This window comes from Aythya ferina, assembly GCF_964211825.1.
Source record: "Aythya ferina genome assembly, chromosome: 14".
Classification (NCBI taxonomy): Eukaryota; Metazoa; Chordata; class Aves; order Anseriformes; family Anatidae; genus Aythya; species Aythya ferina.
In genome coordinates, this window is record NC_140312.1 from 1243644 (window position 1) to 1270704 (window position 27061).

At 53.9% G+C, this 27061-nt stretch overlaps 1 protein-coding gene across 5 annotated transcripts in view; it reads right to left on the minus strand.

Annotated features, from left to right (window-relative positions):
- ARHGAP26 (Rho GTPase activating protein 26) overlaps positions 1–27061 on the minus strand; it is a 119806-nt gene that overhangs the window by 34820 nt on the left and 57925 nt on the right. For all 5 annotated transcript variants that reach the window (XR_014697950.1, XM_084535796.1, XM_084535797.1 and 2 more), the window contains exons 15-18: positions 22950–23037; positions 21753–21811; positions 20653–20758; positions 4025–4184 (exon numbers count right to left, since the gene is read on the minus strand). Coding sequence is in view for 4 of the 5 variants with exons in the window: in XM_084535796.1 (XP_084391922.1) it covers positions 4025–4184; positions 20653–20758; positions 21753–21811; positions 22950–23037 (413 nt within the window). In the remaining variant the exon portion in view is untranslated. The remainder of the gene's footprint in view (positions 1–4024; positions 4185–20652; positions 20759–21752; positions 21812–22949; positions 23038–27061) is intronic.

Genomic DNA, 27061 nt, shown 5'->3' on the forward strand with positions numbered 1-27061 from the left:
AAAGGGGCAGGTTGGGTTTCCTTCCCAGGTCAGAGGAGCACGATACCAGAGCACGCAGACACAGCCCCTGCTCCGCCGGTGGCACCGACTCGCCCCAGGAGCTGGCAGAGCCGGGAGCTGCCGCGGCAGCTCCAAATGGACGTGGGACAAACTTCATTCGAGGGCAACTAAACTGCTGCCAACAGCACTGCTAAAAACTGTCGCTAATTAGAGAAAGAATAAAATAAAGATGAGGTGCTGAGGGCTTTGACTTCGGCATTAATTCTTACCACTGAGTAAGGCTGGTGTTTGGGTCCGTGCAAGTCCCTGCAAGGGCTGGTCTCTCATTTGTCATCACTACCGTGTGCAGAAACAATTCAGCTGGTGAATCTTTTGTCTGAGGGAACGTCGTCAAGACAGTGTATTGATGTCTTAATTTTGTAACACTTCAGAACAATGGCCTTTTCCGGAGAGCTATACAAATAAAAGCTTTGGAAAATAAAGTGGATGGACAGCCACAATTTTCAGAAAATTAAATGCCACCAGATGTGATAACATTTCAGTATTGCTTTCTGCTAACATTTAATTTTTAAGTCAATTTATTGTCGATTTTTTAGAGATATAGTGTTAAATAGCACTCTCTTGAGTAACTAATAACACACAGCATCCTGATTTTTTTAGCGGATACCCTCTTGGTTTGCTTGTCATGGCGACATCCGGAGCCATAGGAGAAAAGTCATTCTATCCATTTAAAAATATACAAGGGGTGTGTGTTTTATATCACATCATGCCAGCGTACTGCATCCACGAGCACACACAGCAAAGGCTGACAATCGCTAACGGAGGCATCTCGCTAAGGAACGACTCCAGGCTTTGTCCATTCGCTGGGAGGTGCTGGGCAGGTGAGCACTGGGCATGTTTGCTCCAGCTCAGCTCTTCCAGGGTTCCTGTTTGCTCTCTTGTAGCATCTGGCATGCAAATGGTGCGGCCGCTAGGATATTTTGTCCCCCCCCTTCCCCAAGCCCTGACTCTACACCACCCCAATATTACTCCACACTTCCAGAAGCTCCGGTGTCAGTACAGCCCCTGGGAAATAACCCAAAGTGCAAGAGTTCCCCCTGACAGCTGCAATTACAAAGATAAACGCGAGGCCTGCGATAACTTCATGCGCAGAGACCTTCTCAAGGAGAACACGCCCGAGAAGCCCTACGAACAGCCTGGCTTTATTGGTGCTATTGCGAGGACAACCACCCATTTGGATCCGAGACCTGGAAACCTGTAAAATCCCCAGGAACGATTCAACTCTTTGGATTGCACACAGAGCTTAATGGCCTGTGTCGGAGGCTCTGGCAACGCGGAGCAAGCCGTAATTTCCCAGCCGTTCCGGGAAGCCTCACAAAGACCCCGTTCTGCTGATCACCATCCCAAACTGCGCCTCGCTCCCGACACGCACCCAGACACCAGCCGGGGGCACGCTGTGGGCAGCACCAGCTCTGGGTAACAGCACTGAGATGGCACCGTCACCGCGTGTCCTGCACTGCCTGCCTCTGCCCTTCCTGTGCCTGTGGGGTGGGTGCTGTGCCCCACGGGTAGCCCCAGGGGGTTCCTGCAATGCACGGCAGTGAGCAGAGCAGGGTGACTGCCCCCCCGACACCTTCCCCACGGCTCCAGCGATGGGCTAAGCCTGCTGGAGGGACCGTAAACAAGCTGCCAGCAGTTACTCAGACCAAGCAATGTCATCACCAAGCTTGTTGTTTTTTTTTTTCTTCTCTTTTTTTTTGGTTACACAATGACGACAGTAATTTTAACAGGAGAGGCATCCCACTTACCTGAGGGAAATATAATGTAATACCAGACAGTTGCTGATTGCCAGGAACCATTCAAATCAATTACATTTTCCCTGCGAATGCACTTAATCATAAACAGTGTCTGTGAGTCACCAGCGTAAAACAATATAAAGCACCAGCAGCACCGGCACAGAGGACTTGCATATTGCTAATCACCTACAGCAGCTCCCGGGGGGAAACTTCACTGAGTTCCAATCAATTCAAATTAAGGAATACACTGAAACGAAGCAGTCCTAAAGAGGGAGCCGAACCAGCACCGATGCTGAATTTAAAACAGATTTTCCTCCCAGTAGTTGCCTCTTGCTGTCTTCCCTTCTTCTTGGGATCATTTCCCAAGAGCCCCTCGAGAAATGAGGGCAGGGGTCCACAGACATTGTGTGTGCAGCATCCTGGTGCCAAGGGGCACCCGTGCTGCTGTGGGCAGTGAGGGCACCATCCTGCACCACCAGCACCCGCTGCACGGGAGCAGCCGGGGCGCATGCACTGCACTCGCCCCCCCTCAGCTCAGCAGTGACGGCAGCACGTAACCCAGCCGCAGCTTCCCCCTCCCGCTGGGGCCGTAAATTACTCCCCAGGCAGGGTGATCATGGCAGCGCTCGGCAGCCCTGCGCCACCAGGTGTAATTCTGCTGGGGAGCGGAGATGAGCACTGCAGCCCGCACAGACACGAGCACTGCAGAAATCTGTCATCGATTCCTGCAGGTGCCGACTGATGGCAGGAGGCTCGGTTCAGGAGGCTCGGTTCAGGCAGAAGAAGGATCTGTGTGTGACAACCTGCTCCTCTAGGGACCCCCAGAGCTCAGCGGGGCCACAAGCAGGACGCTGGGGATGCAGCCAACGAGCCCATCACCACCAAGCGCCAGGCACAGCGGCGAGGTTCCCCTGGGCCACTGCAGGGCCACCACGGAAGGACAGAGAAACAGCCACCGAGGGCCAACACGAGGCTTTGTGCTGGGTTGGTGCCTTGCCCACAACCCCAGGTTTGTTGCTGCTGCTCGCACGCCCCTCTGCGTGGCAGCTCCTAATTAAGCAATCGCCACCATTGCCCCCCACGCAGAGGAGAAGAAAATAGCTCCTCCGTGCTAAATAAATACCATGGAGCTTATCTGCCCGGGGAGGCAGCTTCTCTGAGGACACACAGAGCACAGAGTCCCCATCCATCCCCACTGGTCATGCATTTGCTGCCCCTCGGCAGACCACGCACCCCACTGACACCCACACCGCACATGCCGGGGACTCAGCCTCGCACCTTCGGTGTGAAATTGGGGGTCAAACTTCTCCAGAGCGAGCCCAGAGCCCTGGGTACCTCGCAGCACCCAGAACCAGCTCCTGCATCCTGCAGCTCCCCAGCCCACGCCGCTCTCCCCCCACGGGCACCCAGCGGCACCGCGCAGGGAGGTGTGGCACGGCGTCCCTTTGGCCGGGGCACCCGCAGAGCGCGGTGTTTGTGGTGATGCACCTCACTGCCTCCAGGCAGCCCGGCGTGCCTCTCCCCACCAGCCCACGTACACGCAGGCACGCTGCACGCAACCTGCCAGCAGTGCTCGGGTTCACAGCGTCGGCAATCAGAAGCCCCAGGCCGGAGCTGCAGCGCTGCCAGGCAGCGGTGCCCCCACTGCCCTCGGCAAGTCGCACTCCTTTTTTCAGCCAAAATGCACAGCTCAGTACCGGCTCCAACCCAAACCAGACCAAAGATCATAAGAAAAGAGCTGTTTGAGTTTAGAAGAAAATGGATTCTTTTAGAGCTGCCATTTGCTGAATCACACAGCCTTCCACGGGCAGTCAGCAGGCTTCTGCACCACGCTGAGGGTGGCCAGCTCCCTGGGGGGGACAGCGAGCTCCCCGAGGGACAGCCAGCGCCCCAGGGGGACATCCAGCTCCCCGGGGAGGCACGGGAGCCCCCAGCTGCAGCACTGCCCGCTGTGGTACTCGGCTCCACTGGCAGAGCCCAGCAACAGGTGGGAGCATCCCTGCAACCACAGCCACAACCGCATCGCAACGCAGGGAGCGACCCTGCGGATAAAGCCAGGACTTGAACAAACACAGATTTAGTCAGAAAAGCAGGAACCAAGCCTAGCCCTTCGTGGCTGCCGGCCACGGAGAGCAAGGAGGGCCCCGGGAAAGTGGGCTGCAGCTTGCGGAGAGACGGATTTGTTTTAAGAAATGAACTGCGCTGAAGGAAGCACGTAAAGCCGTTACCTTCTCATGGTTTTCTATGAGAATTTCAATCACAATGTTCTGAAACTTGATGTCCATAATGGCAGCGACTGTTTCCTCTTGGGGTCGAAGCAGAGTTGGCCCAAACACCACACCCAGATTAGCAACAGTCATCAGGTTCTGCTTGTGGTTATTTGCAACTCTGCAAAACAAAAGCAATGCAAGAAGTGGGTGATAGGAAGAATCAGAATGGAAACCCCCTCCCCGCCTCATGGCTGGCACCAACCTTACAGTTCTGTTTGCGTTTCTGACGCTCCTGGTGAGCTCCTTGAAGGCTCAGCCATGTGGAAAAGTACAACGTTAACCATTGTGTTACTGGAGGCCCCGCAGCCTCAGGAATTGACTAATCCCATAAAAACCCCAACGCTGCCCTGGCCACCGAGTCTCATGTTGCAAACCACTCCCAGGAAAACATCTTGAATCATTAATGCTTGAAACCCTTCTAAAAACAAATTGTTGGACCTCTGACACACGCTGCTCTCCAGCTGAACGAGTGACCTAATATGTTCCAAAATCCAATTCCTTCTCACCCATTTCAGCCTTCGCCTTCCCCAGAGGTCAGCCCAAGCGGAGCGGAGACCTCGCGTCACCAGCGGGCGCGCGCCCGTCCCCGCCCCGGCCAGGAATCCACCAGCCAGGGATCCACGGACACCAGAGCCTTCCTCCCCGTCATCCCTATTTTTATGTCAGCGAGGATCGAGGCCCGTGGGAGCGCAGCAGCTCAGCAAAATGAAGCCGCTCACGCAGGACCCGGCACCCCGCTGCTGGGCGCTTTGGGGGGTCCCCGGGAGCAGCTCTTGGCGCTGCGAAGCATCAGCAGCACGGCTCAGTCCCTGAGAGTACTGGCTGCCTGCGAGGTGCTGCAGGGAGCAAACCCCACCACGAGCAGCGGGGAGCCCAGGTGCACGGCTGCCCTTTGGCAGGACCCCGACCTCCTCGCCTGGCACCACGGGCCCTGGCTGAGCCGCGCGCCTGCGCCTCGCCGCGCCACGTCACGCACCGACACGTGCGAGTGACACAAGGAGGCCTTGCGGTGGGAGCCCTGCAGCCCTATCTTCGCAAGCCTTTTTTGTGGTTTTCTCCTGACCTCTTCAACCAGGAAACTCGGTGACTTCAGGCTGTGCTGACACACAGCTTCAGCTGACACGTTTCTGTGAGCGCCTTTCCCCCGTCGTCTTTCCGTCCCGTTTTCCCTGGAAACACGCGCTAGGCGAGCACATCGTGAGCGTGAGGTTCTCAGATCTTGCTGGATCATCCCAGGATGTTACTGCCATCAGCCTTTATTACTGATCGCAGAGCCAAGACGATAGTGCTCGTTTGTGTGCGGGCGTAGCTTATTTCAGCACAGCGTAAACTAGGGCTGACTTAAAATCGGCTTTCCTCCTTTTCCATCCAAGTCTCACTTGAGTCAGTGAAGAACTCTTCATTCCTCACCCCCAAACAAGGCTCCTCGGGCCATAGAAGAGGATTTTGTCACCTAGGGATGCTCACGGTCGCCAGAGCTGCCCCAGCTCCAGCCCTGTTCGTGCCAGTGCGTGCTACATCCCTGGAGACCCCGCAGAGGCATCACCTCCACCAGCACACCGAGCACCTCCTGGGCTGGGCTTACAACCTTCAAAGGTGCAGAAGCCCCAGTGAAGGTCCCCGGGGTGTGCTGTAGGACCTCCCTCTTACCCGTAACCTCCCCCAGTGTCAGGAAGCCCTGAATATTTTATCACCAGTGTCTGAGAAATCTCCTCTGTCAGTAAACCGTGGCGCTGCGGGGATGGGCTGCCCCGGCGGGAGGCTCCGGTTACCCACGCGCTGCTCTTCCCATCGCCGCTCGGTGAGCGAGGGCACGCCACAGCACGCACACAGCGCTCACAACACCTCCCCTCGGCGGCAGACCCAGCAGAGTGGAAGCAAATCTGCCTTAGGAAGTCACAGCCTTGGGGAGCGGAGAGAAAGGCAGAAGTCTAACAGGGAAAAAAAAAAAATTACTTAGGAAAAAACCTGCTTGCTTACAGGAAAAAAACACCTACTTGCAGAGGGATGTAATTTTCTTTCCCTAGTGTCATCTCCCCAGGAGAAGCGCCTACCTCAGCAGTGCCCCACTCGGGCCCTCGTGTCCCCACAGCCACGTCCCCAGGGACCCTCACTCCCTGCCCCACACCGGGGGCACCCAGCCCCATGGGGCACCCCGCAGGAGCCACCCCTCCGCTCGCTCCAACACCCGCATCCCCCGTGCCGTGTCACGCAGCTCCAGCTCCACGCCTGAACACAACACCAGTGGCAGGCTACAGGTCGCAGCGCCGTGCAGATAAATCGAAGCAATGTTTCCAAGCCTGCTCCCCGCCTCCGTAACGAGACATTTACCAGCGCCGATGAAATATTTACACTGCAGCAGTATCACACATCCACATGCTCCCGTTTGGATTTTGAAAAAACGCAGCTGAAACCGAAATAGTTTTGAAAGTCCTAATAAAATAATAATTCGAATGATCTTCTGTGGTTGCTAAAACAATGTTCATTTATAAAAAAAACACAACTGAATTGATCCAAGTCTTACAAAATTAGGTTCCTTCATTTCTCATTACCGTTATCACGTAATACATCACTCTAATAAATTGCTTTGTCATTGACTTATTACCAGGAGGCAGCTGTACACGGTCCTGTTAATTATTACAGACTAAAGCATTAATGGCTTCCCAGCGAGGGCAGGGTCCCGCTGCCCCCGCAGCAGACCTGGCTCTGCCCCAGCCCCCAGGAAGCCCCCCCGGTACCAGTGCCAGCCCTCGGCCCCGTGCCCCCTCCGGCACCACGCTCTCCTCTTTGCCACGGAGCTTTGACTCCGCAAAGGGTGAACGACATTTTGCAGCTGCACGGGGCTCGGTCCCTTCTGGAATAAATCAGGGTGGCACATGAATTTCTGCACTGTAACACGGGTACTTTTCCACTAGTAACCTTTATAGTGCTTGGTTACTAAAGCTATGCTACAAAACATGATTCACCTTTCACATCCTTCAAATTCCACATCCATTATCCACATGATGATTTACTATAAATTATACCTCTCCATCATCCTTTGTACTAGCAAATAATGCCCCAGTTTCTAAAGACGGGGTGTTCTCATCCCAAAGTGTCCCTAATGCTGGTGCTTTTCACAGATGCTTTTCTGCAGGCATCGTTAGTTCCATTCCGGAGCTGCCCTTCAGAAGGTTTCCAAGTATTTCCTGTATTTTCCTTTTAACCTGCTGCTTCTTCCTGGCCCTCAGTGCACTCTGAAATCAATTGCACTAACAGCAATTTAGATGGGTCCGTTTGCAGTTCTCTCGCCCTCCATGCTTTGCAGAAGTCCCCTCCAGCACAGATGGGAGGTGGGAACCCAGAACAACCTCTCGAGCAGCGCTCGGTGCTTGCAGCGCGCCGCGATATCGACTGGCTGCTGGGCATTGGGTTTGGGGCTGCTTCCCCTCCTCTCAGCACACGATGCCGTTGCAAGCACCCAGCACACGCAGCTGGACCGGGAGCTGTGGGCTCACACCGCTGCTGCAGCCCCCCAGCAGCGCGGGTCTCCTGTGCCCGCGGAAGGCCGGTCACTTCGCATTCACTCGCAGAAAAACAGCGGAGAGGGGAGCAGAGTAAATCCATGTTGTGTGCTAAATTAGATTATGCCTGGGTTGCTTGGATACTGTATAATCACCAGCATGACCAAACATAATTTAATACAGAGTAATTGGTAGTCAGGCTTCAGTGCAGAGAAAGCTTACAGGAACAGTAAATATTTCTGTGCTGCACCGGCTGGAAGCCAGCAGCAGGTAGCAGGGGACGAGCGCAGCGCGGCACAGCGAGCGGTGGGGGACGCCGTCCTCGCCCTCTTTGCTTTCACAGACGTCAACGATTTCAGGTCCTCCAGCCTGGCCAACACCTCCCATTTGCTCTCAGGGAAATCCAGTTAAAGGATTCATTTATCCTCAGCAACCCGCAAGGAGCCCATATTGTGGGGGCATCCCCCACGGTGCCCAGCCCGCCCCGCAGCCAAATGGTGACAAACAACGCTCCCACTTCACCTCCTGAGCCATCAGCTGGCATCAGCGGTGCTGCCTAACACTGGTGGACACATTTTGGCCAGGACACAAAATTACCTCCATCAGTGTGCAGCCCTGAGGGCACCAGCAGGCAGCCCGGCCACAGCAGCACCGTCCTGGAGGGACGCCGTGCCCCCGGACCTGGCACCGCTCGGCACAGAGCTGCTCCTCTCCGTGGCTGGAATTATTTTGGGCAAGCATTTTATATAAAATGTATACACGCCTCAGCCAAAGAGTGTTATTATTAGTTCGAATATCTTCCCCGATTCAGAGAAAAATCTCTGAGAAAACAAACATCTGAAAGGGAACAAAGGCTAAGTCCTAAGTGTTTCTATTTCCATGCCTGGGACAAACCTTTGAAAACAAAGTGCTTGTTACGGCTGGCCTAGCGAGACCTTATAGGATGGAAAATAAAGCAGCTAGTTCGTATTGCTGCAGGACTAAATATATTTTGTCTCTGCCACCACCAGTAAAGCTAACACGAAAACCCAATCATGCAGGGGATTAGCCATCCGAAAATTATTTCGGCCGCTATAGGCAGTTTGTTACAAATTAAATGGGCGCGTTTGACGCTGGAGATGAATTAAAGACAAAAAGCCCAGAGGATATAGATAGCACACCGGGTGACAGCAGCACCTCTGGATTTAGCAGCAATTTGGGGGTGAGTAACTCAGTAACTGCACGAGCTGCACTAAACCACGCAGGCGAGGCGCAGCCATGGCAGAAGCTGTTCCCACCAGGGCTGCCTCACAAGGAAAACCCTGTCTGGGTAGGTGTGAGGCTGAGGGGCTCAGGAGAGGTGAGGAGGCAGCAGGGGGTTTGCAGGCAGCTCCATTTCCATGCAGCCTCGCAGGCAGTGTCCCACCCACCGCAGCCACCCCATTTCCATCAGCCTGGTCGGGGTCACGCACGCTCCCGGACAGACGGCAGCGCTGCTACAGCCCACAGTCAGCGGCATTTATCGGATAAGATCTAATGAGTTCTGGGAAACATTCCTGGGTGCATTCGAGTCCTCCCTGCGCATTACCGAGCTTAATTGGGCTGCAGCTGATGAGCGTGTAGGTGTAGGAGCGAGGGGCCGGGCCGGCTGCCACGCCAGCACCCGGATCCGGGGAGCAGCAGCGCAGGAACCAGCGGGTGCTGTGCTACGGCACAACGGCTGAGAGCTGCTGTGTGCAGCCACCTCCCGGTGCCAGGGCAAGGGATATCGACGGCACCACCGCTCTGTGCTGAGGGCATCCAAAACCAGGGAAGCCCTAATGGGGAGTTTTGTCAAAAGCAAACTTGGGAAGGAAACAGCTTGAGTTTGGATACTGCAATAACTGCAATAACCCTGGAAGGGATTTCAAGTTACTGAAAGGAGGTGTTTTAAAAATCAATGCTCCCCTCCTGCAGTATCAGAAACAGAGATGAGAAACAGCAGCTCTTCAGCAAGTACCACTGCAAACACCAACGCCACCCATAGCTCACCGTAAGAGAACTGGAAGAGCCAAGCACCGCGGAGGCACACGCGGAGAACCGCTGAGCACCACCGGCTAAGCTTCAGCTTCCAGCCAGAGCACATATACAGAAGGGATGTGTTCACAGACTGCATAACTGCGATTTATCCTGTCATGTTCATTAAGGCCTGGATGTGCCTGGGCTCTTCTGGGCTGCTCTTGGATGAGGGAAGCTCTATGAGGGCTGGTGGATTTTTGAGGTGCTGGACGGGCGCGCTGGGCGCCTGCTCTGCTGCCATGCGGTGCCTGCACGTCCCCAGCAGGCAGCAGCAGGGCCTGGGGCAGGGGCACGGCCCCGCTGTGCAGCCCCAGCTCCCTGCAGGCCGACGAGCCGCACGGCATCACAACTTGCACAGCAGAGTGAAGTGCGGACAGCCAAGTCCTGAGGAATGCAAATGGAGGCCAGCAGATCCAAAAGGAGGACAGATCACCAGGGAAATACAAAACCTCCCAGCAAAGATGAGGAGGAACTTTCTGAAAGCAGTTGACAAAGCACTCCAGGACAATGCTGAGAATTAAGAAGGGTTTTCAGCAAGCATCCTCACGGCTCTCAGGTTTCCCCGCTCAGCTAGGACGGGACGTGTGCCTGCACGGGCTCTGTGGGATCTGACTTGCTCCAACAAGACTCCCTTTCTCTCCCGGGTGAATCTGGCCACAGCTGGATGCCTGGGTTCACTCCCAGGGAAAACAAAAAAAAAACGCTCCTATCACACTGAACAGATGCACAGGCCAAATGTTAAATTCAGTATCGGTGAGCCCAATCAGTGTGAATACCATACATGCTGCGACTTGCAAGTAAAACTCTGGTGGTGCTGCAACGCTCCTCCGATTCAGGCTTCCCAAACCAAGCAGCCTCGACTCCTGTGGTAAAAACTCCAGGCACCACGAGGAGCTGCCACCTCGCCCATAGGCACACAGCCCCCGTGCTCCCCCCACAAATATCACTTTTGGGGAAGAGACGGCACCAGGTGAGCGCAGTTCCCACACCCCCACCCTGACCCCGAAGCCTCTCGCTTCTTCCTGTAATTTTGTGTGCACGCACAGCCCCCATTTACAACTCCAGTCAGTTCTGCTCAGTGACCTCGTTAGGATAATAGCAGCTATCTTACCCATTAGGGACAAGCACCACGGCAGGGTTTTGGCCAGCTCCGTGGTCCCACGAGAACCGTGCTGTGTTCCCGTGCCCCCAGCGCCACCACCTCCACGGGCACAGGGGCAGGTTTTTGGCTGAGAACAGGAATCGTTGAAGCGCAGAACATCCTGAGTTGGAAGGGACCCACAACGAGCATGGAGTCATCACAGGCGGCGCAATAAAGCACCGAAAGAGAAAGAAAATGTTAAAAAAAAGTGCAAGTGCCTCAGTCGCAGTGAAGAGGAACAGAGCGGGGTTTTACCTCCTTTCTTCCACCTGAGGAGTAGTTTGGAGCACTTTCTCTTCACAAACACACGATTAGCACCATTCCCCAAAACATTTAAACAGTCCATATGGAAGTGGAATACAGAAATCTACAGCTTTGTAAAATAAATTAAAATCATGGTTAAAAACAGCACATAAAGTGCTGAAAAAGCCACCTGGATTTTGTGCACCCTGCCATGCACACGTATGGGCATAGCCACGTGCCCACCACAGCCCTTCCTCTTGTCAGGGCAGCAGCTGACCATCAAACTGCGACACCCTTCCACGGAATTGCATTCGAAGGGCACAAAGGCTACTCAGCTTAATAAACCAGCCTGCAAATCCCCTGCCCCAATGCGGGGTGGCCGTGCAGGCCATGCAGTGGCGCACCTTACACCCCCCGCAGCGGGGTGAGGCAGACCAAGGGAGCGGGGTGAGGAAACGCGCTGCCAGCAGGCTCTGTGCTGCGGACACGGGTGTGCACAAACAGCCCGGGGAAAGCAGGAGCAGCTCCCTCAGCTCACTCCTGGTGAGCCGGGCACCACCCGGAGTGCCAGAGAATCTCCGGTGCAAACCAGCTGCTTTGCCCATGTGTGCTCCCCCATCGCCCCTGTTATTTGACACGAAATTTGTGGTTGCAATTGTGATTGATTTGCCACCTCGCAGCTCGTCACTCGGTCCTGTGTCCGTCCCCCAGAAAGGGCCACCTAGAGAAACCCACCACAACGCCCCAGTGCCCCCGTGTCCGTGGGAGGCAGAGACAGCGGGGAGAGACGCCGGCTACGGACTGGAAACCTTCTGCTCGCTCTAGATTCAGCCCGTTCCCGCACACAGTTTCGGTTTCACTGCGATAAACAATAAAAAAGAACCCAGATAATTATGTGCTAGCAACGACATGTGCCCCGCAGCACGGAGCTCCAGCCTGACCCCACCAGCGGGGTGCCCGCGGGGCGGTGTGGGCGCAGGGATGTGCGGCCGAGCCTGCAGCACCCCCGCTCTCGTTTAGGGCACCCTTATCGCATCCGGAGGGGTGAGTCTGTGTGCGATGGAGATACAAGACTTGCAAAGGACCTGATAAGAGAGATGCTGCAGCCTCCGATGTGTTCCTCTGCGCTAAGAACCGGGGATCCTTCAGAAGCAACGTGGAGCAAAAGCGACTAGAACAAGGCGAGCAGCTGATCTCATCGCAATCTGGTCTTAGGAGGTGAAGAGTTCATTTGCAGAAGTAGAAAAAAGCCTTCTGCTAATTTACACATTACAGGAAGCCAAGCACAAGAAGCACAGAGAACACCTACGTTTTTGCTTTTTTTTGTTTCTTTTTTAATTCTGCAGAACCTCCTATTAAAAACAAAACCAGACCAGTACGGGGCTGACAGAGCTGGTGAGGGCGGCTCGTGCCCGGAGCGCCTGCACAGCTGGTGCTGCAACCACTTCCCGGTCTCGTCTCCAGGAGCATCCCGCCTCTCACCCTACAGTGCCACTGAGCAGGAAGGCTCGGGCGGTGGGAAAGGATCCCCCTCACCTCAAGGCAGAGCAAATAGCAGAGAGCAGGGATTTGGGGCCCCACCACTGCGCCGGCTGCGAGGCATGAGGGCAGCCCGGTGTCGCGCTCGCTCACCAGCCACAGCATGAGGAAGGTGCCCATCTCCGGCCACATTACCAATTATCCAGTGGGTTGCTGTGCAGCAACGGAAAAAAATGGACCCGTGCCATTTGCAGACAGACGCAAGACCATATAAGAGAATGCCTGCAAGTGCTGGAGAGGTTTGAACATCCACTGACCTCGTTTAAGTGCTTCCTCTTCCTTTACATGGCCTCAACATACAAAGGGTTTCTGCGGGAGGCAGGAAAAGCACAGAGGGAGACTCCCCCGTGTCTGAAAGGCCCCGTTGTGCTACACGGACTGCGTTTGTTTGGTTTTGAGAGCGATGCCTCCACTTCCATCAAGCATTGCTGCACACGCACAGCCCCACGGGTCTGACCGCGCCGTGCGGAGGAGCTGTGTTAGCAGGAGCGCCGCTCTCCCTCCTCCCGCTCCCCGCTGCGGTTCGGTGGCCGTTTCGGCGATGCCCAGGTTCGGTTTACTTGAGCAGAGTTGACCTTAGCGGGAGTTGAACAGCAAATGCACAAAGATTTCAGCCTTTGGCTCCGGAGCTACATTCCAGTCTAGATCTGCAGCTCGAGTTTGCCGCATTTCCACGGCACGTCTGCTGCCTTCAGTGCGCCGCGTTACGCCAGGGCTCGTACCTAGCAGGAGCACTTCTGGAGCTTCCCCCCAAAATCCATCTTGCCCAGGAAACAAAACCCCTAACAAACTGTGTTAAAGGTATCATTTCTTCAGGAACCTAATACAAAAACTAAGAAAACAAGGAAGGCTGAAACATTACGACAAAAACATGCAGATTTCATTAATGCTTAAAATGCGTGTGAGCCTGGAGGAGCCCGAGAGCCAGCAGAGCCCCCGCTGGAGGCACTGTGAGGGGAATACGGCCCTCTGCGGCCTTTGTCTTCCCATCGAGCTACAGGTGGTTCCAGTTAAAAGCTGTAATTAAATTAGCCATGCAACATGGTTGCGCTAAGATTTCAAACTAATCTGCAGAGCAATCTCTCCACCGCTGCCTGCGTCCAACACTAAAAATACCCCAGAGTTACACAAACCCACATCTGATGGAAGAGGACGACCCGGAGGATTTCCCACTGCTCCCGGGATGCACGAGTGAGGAGCGGGTCCCGCGGGCTCCCTGCACCCAGCGCTGCCCCGCTGCCCATGGCCTCGCCCTCCCAGTCCCCCTCTCCCCTGCCTTGAGCAGGGAGCCAGCTGAAGTCCTGCTGGGTTGGGTTGGGTTTGCTCCCCTCTAAGGAAAAAAAAAAACAAACCCAACAACAGATGACTGGCTATACTTGCTAATAACGTCAAAGCACTACAACAAAAAGGATTTTTATCGATCTTCATGGGCTTGGCTCCAATTAGGAAGAGGACAATTTAAAAGAGTTGCTCAGAGCTGTAGTTCCAAAACCAGGAAGGAGAAATACAAACCCTGCCCCCCGCGGCACACAGGAACGGGGCTGTGTGGGCCAGGAGCACCGGCCAGGATCAGCGGGCAGCCGAGGTTGGCGCAGACCCCAGGGGTCGTCGGCCCCGGCCCCCAACCCGAGCACAATGCCCCAAGCAGGCTGTGCAGGACCGTGCCCAGCTGGGTTTGAGCATCTCCCCTGATGGAGACCCCACCGCGTCTCTGGAGGCTCTTGCAGCGCCTGGCCTCCCTCCGGACGGAAAGGCTTTTTTCGTACGTTCAGATGGAATTTCCCACGTTTCAGCTTGCGCCCGCTGCCTTGGCTCCCGTACCACATTCATGAGCTCCTGGCGCTCTTGCCAAGTATGTTGCTGCTTTGCTTTTTTTTTTTTTTTTTTTTTATCGTGATCAGTCTAAATTTTCCTTCTTCCTTCCTGTGTGCTGGTTCACACCTTTCGCCATGCCCACCAGGGTACGCAGAGGCAATGCACGCCCCTCCACCAGTACGCACCCCTTGCCCAATGCAAGCAGCAGACGATGGTCCTGGTGCCACTGTGGCTGGGATGAAGCTCCAGGGCTCGCTCTCTTCGGCATCTCATCTCAGCCTCTCCCTTGAATTGCCAGCAGTGGCCACAGGCGAGGCAGCGAGCTGCTTCGGATGGGACCCGGGTTATCCCCAAAGGGCAGCGCTTGGCCCAGCCCGGGGCACAGCACGGCGCTCTGGAGCTCATCCCGGCACAAGAGCAAACATAGAAGTTAAACAGAAACAGGCTGGTGGCAAAGAAAGTGCACTGGGCCCATCCTTATTGCAGCGTTGTGACAGAACTTGTGCCTGTTTGTGACCCATGATGAAACACTCGTGCAGAAGTGCCTGATGTGAAATGGTCCCAGGGCAGGAGGCCCAGCAGCACCAGCAGGAATGGCTCCAGCTCCAGCTCGGCACCAGTGCAGCAGCACCCCTGTGCCAGCTCCCCAGGCACCAGGACCTGATGCTTCAAACCAAGGCACAAAGCAAAGGGACAGAACGGGAACAGGAACAAAGGGGAAAAAGGCAAAACCAGGACGGACGGGTCTCAGGCAGGATTCTCCCACTTTCTGCAAGGGAGAACATGCACATGGGGAGCCACCTTGCAGGTGACCTTCACAGCTTCCTTCACAAGAAGTCCTGCCTTCCGCAACCTACGCAAGTGCCCAAATCCCGTGGGCCACTCAAGTGCTCCAAGTCCTCCTGAGTTCCCAGCCGCAAGGAAGCCGAGCGCTGGTGGGGTCATGAGGGGCTTGGGGCTGGAGAAACCCAGGCACTGCCCCGGCTGTTGGCAAAGCCCCCGTACAGTGCCGGGCCTGGGGGGCCCTGGCAGCACCACAGCGGGCTCGGGAGCGAGCACGAGGCACTGACAGCACTTCCGAAGTGAGGAAGGGGGAGCAGCGGCGAGGGAGGAACGCTGCTTAGACTTTCCATGCAAGGTCAAGGGAGCTTGCTCGCTATTTGCTTTTGGCAGCCAAATCAGGCGAAGAACATATGAGAGAAGCGTATCTTAAAGGCCTCAGAGGCTAGTGGAAATTTCCAGAATGTCCTGGACAAGAATGACTTACTGGAAGTAATACATAAATCAAGCAAATGAATAGTTACCAGACAGCAGCATAAACAGCTGCCACGGGGATGAAATCAGACCTGCTGTGCCAAGAGGCGTCAGCCTCATCGCCTGCTGCACCTTCGGGGGGAAAACGGGGAAAACAACCGGAGGAAAAGCACATTTCTGCAGGAAGCAGCTGCCCCGGTGCAGCGCCGGGTGACCCAGCGGTTCCCGAGGCCGCCGGGCACCCAAAGCGCCGCGGTGAGCACCGTGCCCGCTGCCAGCGAGCCGGCCCCAGGGGATTCGCATGGGCAGCAGCCAAGGATCGGGCTGCTCTGGCGAACCAAACCAGACACCAGGCTCTGCCTCCAGGGGAGACCCTGGAGGATTTTTTTCTCCCTCTCCTTTGCCAGCGATGTCGTGAGCCCCCTGTCCTACGCTCCTCTCCACATCCAGCCCTGTGTGTCCTGCCGGCGGGGGCATCACTCGCTGGGTCGCAGCAGCCGCCCCGCAAGGCTGGTGTAAAGCATCCACGCTGATAAGTGGGAAATGATTTGTGCTAGAGATAGCAATCACTATCATGTTGGTTAAAACACGTAAAGTAGAAAACAACACCACAGCAAAAACAAGGGGAACTAGTCACTGCTGGCCAGGCCACAGCTGTGAATGATGAAAGATAATTAATTTTCGCTAAACACACGTACACACTTTTCTTCTGCAGCCTCCTTAATTGCTTTGACCTTTTGCCAGGAGAGGCACGGGTGCCCGGGGCAGAGGCGGCTCAGCCCCAGGGCTGAGGTACCAGGCGGAGCAGCAACACATGCAGTGAGCCCAGCGCTGAGCTGCGCTGACGGGGCACCAGCACTGACGGACGTGACTCTGATCACTGCAGTCAGAGCACACGCCTCAGGTGTTGAGTTATGTCCATGCAAAAAAAAAATATATATATATATACACCCAAATTCTTGAAAAATAATCGGTGTAAAACCCTCATGCTCTGCACCCACAGAGCATCCACTCCTCCCGGAGAAGGCACGTGAGAGGAGGACAAGATGGCGGGGCCGCCGCCACAGGTCGCTGACAGGACGGGCACCTTCCCGCCACCCGCTTCGGCCCTCGGCGTGGCCACCCCCAGGCTGCGCGGCGCTGGAACTCGCTTTAATTATTTGACAGGGGGAAAAATCGGTTTCATCAGAGCTGGCACAAGCCATCGATAAATGCGCATTCTGAAGCGAAGCGCAGACGTTCCTGGAGATAGGTGCCGGGCCAAGAGGAGATAGCTGCAGCACAACAGCTCCGAGCCGCGCGGAGTTGCTAGGTGACGGCTGGGGACGGCCTGCCGCAGCTCCACGGCCGCCCGGCGCCTCGCCTCCCTCCCTCCTCACCCAGAAAAGGTGACAAAACTCCCCCTTGGAGGCATGGAGAGAGCAGTCCCACGCCACATGGAGCCCAATGGCCGGGGCTGTGGAGGGCACGTGCTGAGCTCGGGCTCCTGCACGCTGAGAGGCTCTGGTCCTGCTCTGGCTGATGCTGCACCCGGGAGAGAAATAAACACAGATTTCTAGCGTTTTAATTTGAATATTAATGGGGATTTTCCTCTGCTCAATAGCAGTACGTGGCTCTTCCACTTCAGTATCAGCACAGATCAAACCTAGCACCGCACGTCAGGCTGCAAAACAAAGAGAGCAGCCGGGGAAGCCGGGCCTGGACCTGCTCGCCCCTGGGGCTGCTGCAGCGCGGCTCCCACACCGGCACCGGCACCGAGGGGGCTCCTGCTCGCTGCCTCGCACGGGTGGTGGAGGTGTGTGCAAGCAGCTCAAACACGGCATTGAAACACAGAGGGGAAGCTTTGCTGCACCACACACTTCCCCTAACATGTGTGCTCGCTCAGTGAACTCACGTGTTTCTTTGCATAAAGTGTTCATGCAGCTTTTTAAAACGTCTTTATTCTTGTTTGTAAACTAGGGGCATCAAGAGTACTCTTCCCAGCCATCTCCTGCAAACACCAAAAGCTCCAAGAAGTGGCAGTGACTAAGCAGTAGTGACTTGCAACCAAAACAGCAAGAATAAGGAAAAGACAGGTACTGGCTTTGCCTTTTAATTCTTTAAAAGACGTTTGATTCTGGCCTGAGACAAGAGAAACCACACTATTTTTGAGGCCATCCAGAACTATACCAGGTTCAACAGATGCATCCTTAGAAATCCCCTGGAAAGGTTGAGGGGCTGCGGGTGCTCATTGGGACTGCTCCTACTACACGTGGACAGGCTTTTCGGTACAGATCCTTTTGAGAAAACATCAGAACAAGGAGGTCTCCTATGCTTCAGGAACACTAAATCACAGCTGGGTTTATCACAGAAATCCTGACAGGGTGAACGTGGCCCAGGAAGGAAAATTAAAGGTTTCATCTACTTGTGGGTCAAAGATTACCATAATAATAGCAAGTTTCCCTGGAACCGGTGGCTGGAGAGGAGAGGAGGAAATTCGCAGCATGAAGTTACTGATGGAGGAGCACTGACAGATTGCTCACGCTCTGGTTTTACAGGGGATAACTGCCTGGACACCTGGACACCTCAAGAGGCAGTGCAAACAGGCTCAAAGCTGCAGCAAGAGGTCAGCCTCAATGCGAGCAGCCTCATTTTCTCTTTGCACACCCTCCCATGCCTGTCTCCGGGACCTGTCCCCCACCTCCAGCTCTCCTCTCCCTGTGAACACCAGCGCGGTGTCTCCCCGTCGGCACAGGGGGGGACGCGGGGGTGCTCGAGCGCCTCTCTCCGGATTCCAGCGCCCACTCGAGCACCCACTCGGCGAGGGCCCGGCCACCATGGGAAACCCGCGGCATTTCTCTCAGCACTGCTGCACAAGTGCTCTGCTGCAAGGGAAAAAGTGCACTACTCAGCCACCTCAAAGCGCTTATCCTGGCTGATATTTAATTTGTATTAATAATTGCCAATTTTGAATGTATCGGCTGTGCTAGCATGGTTTTATTACCATTACTCATGGCAGCCCCACGCCAAACAAGAAGCCTGGTTTCCCTTTTCACTCAGCAACAGCGAATGTACAAACCAAAAAAAAGAGATGTAACACAACATAGGGCAGATAGGCTCTCTTTCTTTCTCTATTTGACCAATACAGATTGTGTTCTGTTTTTAGTGTCAGAGATCTCCACAGTAATACTGTGAGAAATACTTTTTTAGCTCATCAGATAAAAATGCAAATCTTGATTATTCATACATTGCTAAAAAAAAAAAAACAGAAAAAAACAGAAACAGCTGAGGCAACCCCCTCTGAGAACTGCAGCCCGGCTCGGTGGGGGCAGGAAGGGGCCCTTTGGTTTCACCACACCAGCTCTGGGCACCCTGTGTGCAGGGACGGGGCAGCCCCCGAAGCCTGTGCCCCCCTCCGGAGCACCCCTCCCCAGGCAGGTCGCCCACGCCAGGCCCCGTCCTGCTGCCACGCTCTCGCTCTCCAAACAGCTTCTGCAGATGTGAAGCTTTATCTCCGGTTAGGATCAAATGCAAGGTCATTAACCCGGCGGTACGGCACCGCAGCCGGTACAACAGCAACGAGTCCCGAGCCACGCTGCTCCCACGGCCAGCAAGGTGCTCGGGGGTCGCAGCAGCCCCAGGGCACACAGGCAGAAGCTGCGGGGTGCGGGAGCAGCGGGTGCGGGACCGATGCAGGAGAGCTGCGGGTGCTGCCCGTTTGTTCGACCTGTCCCTCCAGGAGCAGCACCAAGCTGCAGGGTCTGCCCGTAGGGACACCCCAGCTGAGACCCTACACAAAGCCCCCCCATCTCCACCACAGACACGTCCAGGAGCACCCCGAGGAGCTCAGCAAGAGCTTTCAGCCCTCCAGCCCCACTGCGACAGAACAGGCTCTTGTTCCAGCGGCTTCCTGCCTTTCTCCGGGATAATTTTTTTCCCATTAAACAACCACTATGAGCTGTTTCTCTTCCCAATATGGCAAGCACCACTACGCTCATTGTTTGTTTGTGTTTTGTTTTAGTTCCTTCCCTACTAAAACAGCTTGAAACCCATTGTATTACCTGCCTCCCCCTCCACATCTCACACTTGAATACCACCAGGTTTTCCTTTAAATGAAAAGCACTTAAGCAGTTACGAGATTCCTCGCACATATTTGGCTGACGGGAGTACCTGGAACTCCCTATTCCTTGGCTTCAGCCTGTAAATGCAGAAGGTTTTGAAACTGAGATCTAAACCAGCTCTTTGGTTTTTAACAGCCTAGCCGGGGAGTCCATGGAACAGATACAAACACATGTCATAAGAAAGCATCTGGAGTCGTTTTTAAGCATATTTCAAGTATTGTTTATTATTTTTTTCTCTTCAACAGATAACTTCAGGTTCTCCCAGATTTATTCTAACTGGTTATGCCAATTAACTCATTCACCAAGGTTTCCAAGCCCTGCCTAATCCCTCGTGCTTACACCGCACCGGAGCGAACGACGAGGGCAGGTGCGACCCCGCAGCCTTGAGGCTGGCACAAACACCTTATGATGCTTTCACTTTTTAAGCACTAATCAAAGGTTTCCATGGTGACCAGCAGGAGCAGGAAGAAGATGAGAAATTATAGGTCAGCTCTATCACTGAGAGCAAAAAATTTATTCAACTCCTTTGCCCTTGAAAAGTTTCAAGGTGACCTAGAAGTATTGACTAACTGAGCTGCACAAAGGCAGAAAACATGCCCCAGAGCAGTATCCTATCGCTGCCGAGAAATAACTTCCAGTCCTTTAACACCAGGCTTGATCCAAACCCCAGTGAGGAGCTTCACCCCGACAGTCGAGCCCACCAACACGCCACCAGCACCCGCACGGCCCCGCGGCGATGTAGGTCAGCGGGACAGCCCAGCGCCCCTGCCACCCACGCTGCCCCGGGTACCGATCCCCATCTCACGCACACACAGGTTTCCATTTACTCGTAAACCAGATATGACTCAACACCAAACACACACACACACACACACAAGGAAACTTTTTTTTACCACTATTAACTTTCAGAGGAAGTGGAAAATGGAGAGAAAAACATATCAGTCATATACATACTTTGCCAAGTGGTTCATGAGCAAGTGCAGCATCTGCCTGTTTTTCTCCGGGAGCCGATGAACAAGGCTGTGGATCTCTGACACCCTGGATTCCTGATTCTCCAGTTCTGCATTGGAAATAGAAGATGATTTATCCCTGCATCAGAAGGGTTATTACAGAAAAAGGCATGCGGGCCCAGAGAGCAACACTGACAGACATCCCAGGGACCCGAGGCTCCCACTCCCTAACTCCAACCTACACCCAGGCACGCTGCGGGTATTCTCCACAGTGTTTTTTCTCTTTACCAACTCCAATCAGTTGTTTGAGAAAGGAAGAAACTAATGGGCTGAAACAATGAGCTGAGAGCAGATGCCAGCCATATGAAAAGCCAGTTGTGATCAGGAAATGGGCTGGCTGTAACCAGAGTGTTCCTCCAGTTTCAACAATGGGAAGCATCAGCACATTCTCATCCAATGTGTTTCCAAGCACCGTAAGAATGTGCTCAGCACAACGCCCGGAAAGATTTTAGCATCTGGTCTCAGCAGGCTGGTTGGATCTGCAGGTGCTGGCAGACATGCCCCAACAGCCTAAAAACAGGATCCACCGAGGAGTCCCCTGCCCTGACCCCTCTTCAGGAGGCCACCGCCGATGTGACCACCACCCATGGGAGCCTCCTAACCCACAAGTCCTCACCTGTATGCATCAGGCTGTACCAGCACAGAGCTGCTACCCGACAATTACCTGCTCCCATATTAAAGCATCCTCCTAGAGCAAAGGAAAGCAGCACAGACTTCTGAACCGCAACTGATCTAACCATAGCACTGGAGGTGTTGTTTGAACAACGGCCTCGCTCATTTTGGCAGCTGATGGTCAGAGAAAGAAATAACTGCAGCACCAGTTAGTGCCATCAGCCAGCTCTCCCCTAGCCCCGCACCGTGCGTTCCCTTTGTACCCAGTAAGTCCCAAACAACACCCTGCCCTTTGCATCTCCATCCTTAGTCTGCTCTCCAGGATTTAAGAACAAGGGTTCAGTGGGGGAGCAGCAGGGTAGAGGTTATGCTCAGCTGCTTGCAAATTCTGTTCCTCCTTCAGACTGATGCCATCAACATCAACAAACTCACTTGCTGCTTTGATGAAGCTTCTTTGAAACTGGTACATCATGAGTGGCCCCGGAAGCATTCTGGAAGATAAAAAGGTAACACAGACAAAACACAGCTGAGCAACACAATCGCAAAATTGCAGAAATAAAGCTTTGCTGTTACCATAAAGTCAGCTCTCTTTTTAAAGAGCAGAACTAAGCAATAGCAACTCCAATAAATTCCTCTCATCAGAAGGCTTAAGACCTGCTAAAGTACCCTCGGTTTATTCTTCCTCCCTTTTCAGTACCATACCAACTTTGTTTTTAATTTTGGCTGTTCTTCGCTAACACTGTAACACAGAGTTTTAGTGCAACAGCGAGCCCATGATTTCCAAGTAAGTTTAAAAATAAATTAAAAAGAGAAACAAGCCTAGTCATAAAACTTTAACAGTCGCTGTTCCCATTATATTTCCAATTCTCCCCTCCCCTTGCACATCCTTTCAGTGGGACATCTTGGTGCTGGCGACGTTCTTCAGTGCTTTGCAAACAGTTCAAACATTGGAACAAAGGTTGCCAATCAAGCAAAATTATGTAGTGTTTTGTGATTTTCTAGGCTGAGATCCACCAAGCTAATTATACTCATCACTCTAATTGGATTTAGCTTCTCTCTTGTTCTCTGCATCTCAAAAAAGAAAACCAAACCAACACAGAACAACAGAAAGCAAAAACCTGCAGTCGCGACAGGTAGAAGCATGTTGTGGATAATGAAATGCTGACTGCTGCCAACAAACTAACATTTTTGGAAGATAACCCACAATGATAATGGCATCGGCTTTCATACAGAAATTATTACTGAAACGAAGCTAAGCACCCAGTTCTGTAACAACTGCTCCTTACAGGAGCGCGGTGCTCACTTTCTGCCACACACTCATTAGGCAGAAGCCTACTGCAAAAAGCTTCAGCAGAAGCTGAAATCAAGGCAGGGCATGCAAGAATGAGCTTTTTTAATTACGTCTGTATGATATATGCATTTTCCAGAGAGCTCAACGTATTCCCCACATCCTACTCAAACATGCTGGAGGGTCAAGGAAAAAGCCAGAATAAATTCTCTAGCAGCAGTTTCTCTTTCATTTATATTAAAGTGTTTTTGTTAAGTATCAGCAATAGTAGGCAGTAACGTCCCAGATCATTGCTGAGTTTGTCCTGAAGCCTCACGACAGACGAGCCTTTTCTGCCTTACCTCAGGTAAGTTTTCAGTGCACTAGTAATGGTCTTTATCTCCCATTCTGCACAGATCTCGGTTTCTGTTTCAGTGGCTGTTTTTGGATCTAAGGAAAAAGAAAAAAAGAAAAACAGTGAACCAAAGTGATGATAATACCAGCTCACACCACTCCAGCACCAGCAGAATAGAGCCAGCTGTGTGGGAAGATCATCACGTCGCATTTTCTTAGCTATTCCAAACCCCAGTGACCACAAGCTGTTCCCCAGCAGACACTTCTGCTAGGAAGCAGAATTCGTCACCAGAGATGGGACACACTAATTTGCATGAGACAAAACAAAAAAAAAACAGGAAAAAAAAAGAAAAGAAAAACAAAACATCAACCATGAGCAACGAGCCTGGCAGTTGGACTGAAAGCGTGACACCGAACAGGGTGCAGGAGGCTGGGGTGGTCAATGACAGCAGTGACAGCAGTGCACAAACACGACGCAGACCAAGACAACCGCAGATCACCCCAGGACTCAGCAGAAAAGTCACAGCCTCGAGTGGGCTGCGAGGCATCGCTACAGCCTGCATGGACACGGGCACGCAGCAGTGGTGGCACGGCCTTTAGGGTGGCAGTGAGGCTCCTGGGCCCCAGTGGGACAGAGCGGGTGGCAGGGACAGGTACCGGTGGGCAGGGGCAGGGGCTAAGTTTGTTCTCCTGCCCGAGGAGAGCTCCTGGAGGTGGCAGGGAGGCTGTGGAAGGCCGAGCCACACGCCTGCAGTGTGGATTCACAGCTGCCTTTCATTTGGATGGGGAGGAGGCAGCGGGGCGGCCGCACGCAGCGCCTTGGCACGGCTGCTGCCCGGGTGCTCTGGGGCTTGGGATGCTCCCATCGCCTCGTCCGCAGCCCCTGGGGTGCTCTCATGCCACCCCCGAGGTATGTGGGGAGCAGCCAGGCCTCATTATTGTGGTGGTGTTAGCAGGGAGAGCACGGAGACACCCGGCCGGTCTGCGCGGGGCAGGGCGGCAGCAGCCAGGGCTGGGCGCGGCAGCGCTGCGCTGCGGTTTGTTTATTCACCTCTGGCCTCTTGATGTCATCCTATTCTGCTCCTGCATCCTCTCTGCAGCAGCAGGCTGTTTCTTGCCATCTTTGTTTTTTTCCAGCACCTGATTCACCCTCCTCCACCCCGCAGCTGCCCCCAGGCCCCGCGGCAGCAGCGCCAGGCCCGGCGGCATCTCCCTGCTGCGAGGAGAGCCCGGCACCGACAGGGAGCAACCCTCGAGCCGCCTCCACCAACATCACCAAGCACCACAGCACTGCAGAGACCCAGCCACAGGCTCAGCCTGCAAAAAGCCTCCTAGTGCTTGTGAGGAAGGACTCTGAGCTACAGGTGACGGGCACGCACCGCGGCATCGCCGCCCTGCAGGGACACTTCTCGGGTCCTTGTTTCCCCGCTGAGCCGAGGAGAGGGCTGAGCTGAGCTGCTGCCTCGCTCAGCCTGCCTCTGCAGCTTGAATTCCCAGCCCTCCACAGCTGTGTTAGATGAAAACATGAATGGATGACAAAATGTTTCCTGGCCATAACTAGTTCCGTGTGATAGCTTCGGCTTTGACAAGCAGCAGCAAAGGATACCCAAGAGAGGCAGGAGCTACGTTACGGGATGCTGATGTTGGCAATGCTCAGCTGGTCCCAGCAGCTCCCTGAGGCCACCTCCAGCCGAGGCCAAGCAGATGCTGCATCCCAGCCTGCCGAGCCCTCCAGCATCCACGAACCAGCACCTACTGCCCGACAGCACCGCTGGCAGCTCTGCACCCCCGGCCTTGGAGCTGGTGAACCACACACCCCCACAAGCCAGGACCAGAAGTGGTCTCTTTTTATTCCTCCTTCTTTAAGGAGGACTGACTGCAAGCCAAGCTCCCTGCCCACAAAACCGGGTCAGTCAGGAGGTTTCACCTCCACCTCACCAGCCGTGCACACCCTCGCACCTTTACCCAGCCCTGCAGGGCACGGCGGACCCGTAACGCCACCAGTGCCCCAGTGGGGCTGGGAGCAGTGCCAGCAGCCCCCGGCAGGCTGCAGGATGGGCTGCCCCAGCCTCTGCAGAGGAGCGTGTCCGTGCTTCCAGAGTGACGGCTGCTCTTGGCAGCACGAGGCTGTTCTGGGCCTCCCTCTGCTCGGAGGGAGCCTCCGGAGCGTCTCTATTTTTATTGTCGAATACTGCAGCATTCTTTTCTCCATCTCCTCCGGGGCCTTTCCTTCCTTTCTGCATTTTTCCCCTCCTATCTCCCCTTTTTAAAATTCCTTTAAAGAAATCAAAAAAACGTGCAGCTGCTCCGCACGGTGTAAATACGAGGCTCTGGCCTAACAGCGTGTTCTTTCCAAACGCCGACCTGAACCAACCGCTGTGGAAAGTCTGCTCGCAGGAATCTGCGCTTTTCTGCTTCTCCCTGTTTTTTGCAAACCACCAAACCAGATCAGGAAGCCAGACTTGTTTGCACAAAGTTCCAGAGCGAGATCAATAAGGCACTATTTTTACTGATTTCTGAGAAAACACCGTAGTGCTCTGACAATGAGCGAGCCTGTAGGAGAGCAGCGACCGCTCCCTTCTCCGGCACCTCCACCCACGGCCGGGCCCAAGCTCCACGGGCTGTGGTAGCCCCAGCAGCCACGCTCGGGTGGCTGCTCGGCGACCAGTGGGAAGCACCACAGCGAGGGGTGACACTGGTCTGGAGTCTTTGCTGATGACTGGACACAGTCAGCTCAGAAATCACCACGACGTCTGCACCAACAGGCCCGGCCACGGGGATCTCGCACACACGTGAAGGCTCAGGGTATCGAGACTGAAAACCTGAAGGAGGCAGGAGCAGGACACGAACACATCACATCCACAGGCATAAACGCCTTGTTTCCGCCCTGCTTTGATGCTGCCTCATGAATTCTCTTTGCTAACACAGCCCTGCACCTCGCAGCCCTGGAGGTCTTGGCTGCAAGCACGCAGCTCCAGGCGAGCAGGACCCAGAAACACGCACGGCAGGAGCCTACACCCACCAAGAGCACTGGGAAACCTCTCCAGACCTCAGGAGAAACAAAGAGCAGGCCCTTTCCGTGATATGAAACCACAAAACCTCCCATCAGAGACTGAGCAGGAGGCAGGGAGGCACTACAGATACTGCTACCGAGGCCAAGCGCTGATGCTGGATACAGCCGCCAGCACCATCTGGTCCCGTGGCTTCAGCTCAGTGGGTATTTTGCTCTTCACAGACACGTATAATGTGCTTTTGAATTTTAAAGCAATAGGTAAACATAGTGTAATTTTAAAACTAATTAAAAGAATGCACTGAATAAGAGTTAGGATTTCCCTCAGGGCAAAGGGTTTATTTTAATTAAAAAAAGCATCAAGAGGAGCACTTGAAAAGTAAACATTTAAGAAATGTATATTCACACTAAGGTCACGTGTCTCACATTAATCACACAAATGAATACTATCCTTCCTCGTCAATGCCAAGGCAACTTCCCATTGTACTACCTTTTTAAGGAAGCAATTTTAACAGATTAAAGATAAGCCTGGTATCGGGAAACAAAATAAAAAATAAAACCAAAAAACCACAACTTTCTAATAGCAAGGTCTTCGCTGAAGTTGAGCAAACAACTCAACACAGGATGTCTTTTGAAAAACTCATCCAGGAGTTTCCAAACATGATTCACGAAACAGTAGGTGAAATTCTGTGGTTGGTCTCGTGCAAAGGCTCAGGGCTGATAATCAGTCCTCCCTCACCCTCAGGTTTATGAGTCAGCAACAGTTAGCTCCGTGGGTTACACATGCAGCATCTGTCTCCCAAGCTAGAGATGGATGCGGCCAGCACCAGAAGCTAACTGCTGGCTCTACAAAAGGAGATTTCCACATGAGCTGGTATAAATGTGAAATAGTGCCCATAAAACACCCAACAGGCCAAATTCAGTTTTAACCCTGGAGTTGCTTATTGCTGTAAATTACTAATCTGATGTCTCTTAGCAGATACAGAAAAGAATAAAGCTAAAGAAAGTGAAAAATTAACTTCCCTAAGCCTTTATTCCAGCAGAGTCTGGCTGGAAGGGCCACCCGCCACTGAAGCCACCCTCAATGGCCCCAGCTCCAAACGCACCCCA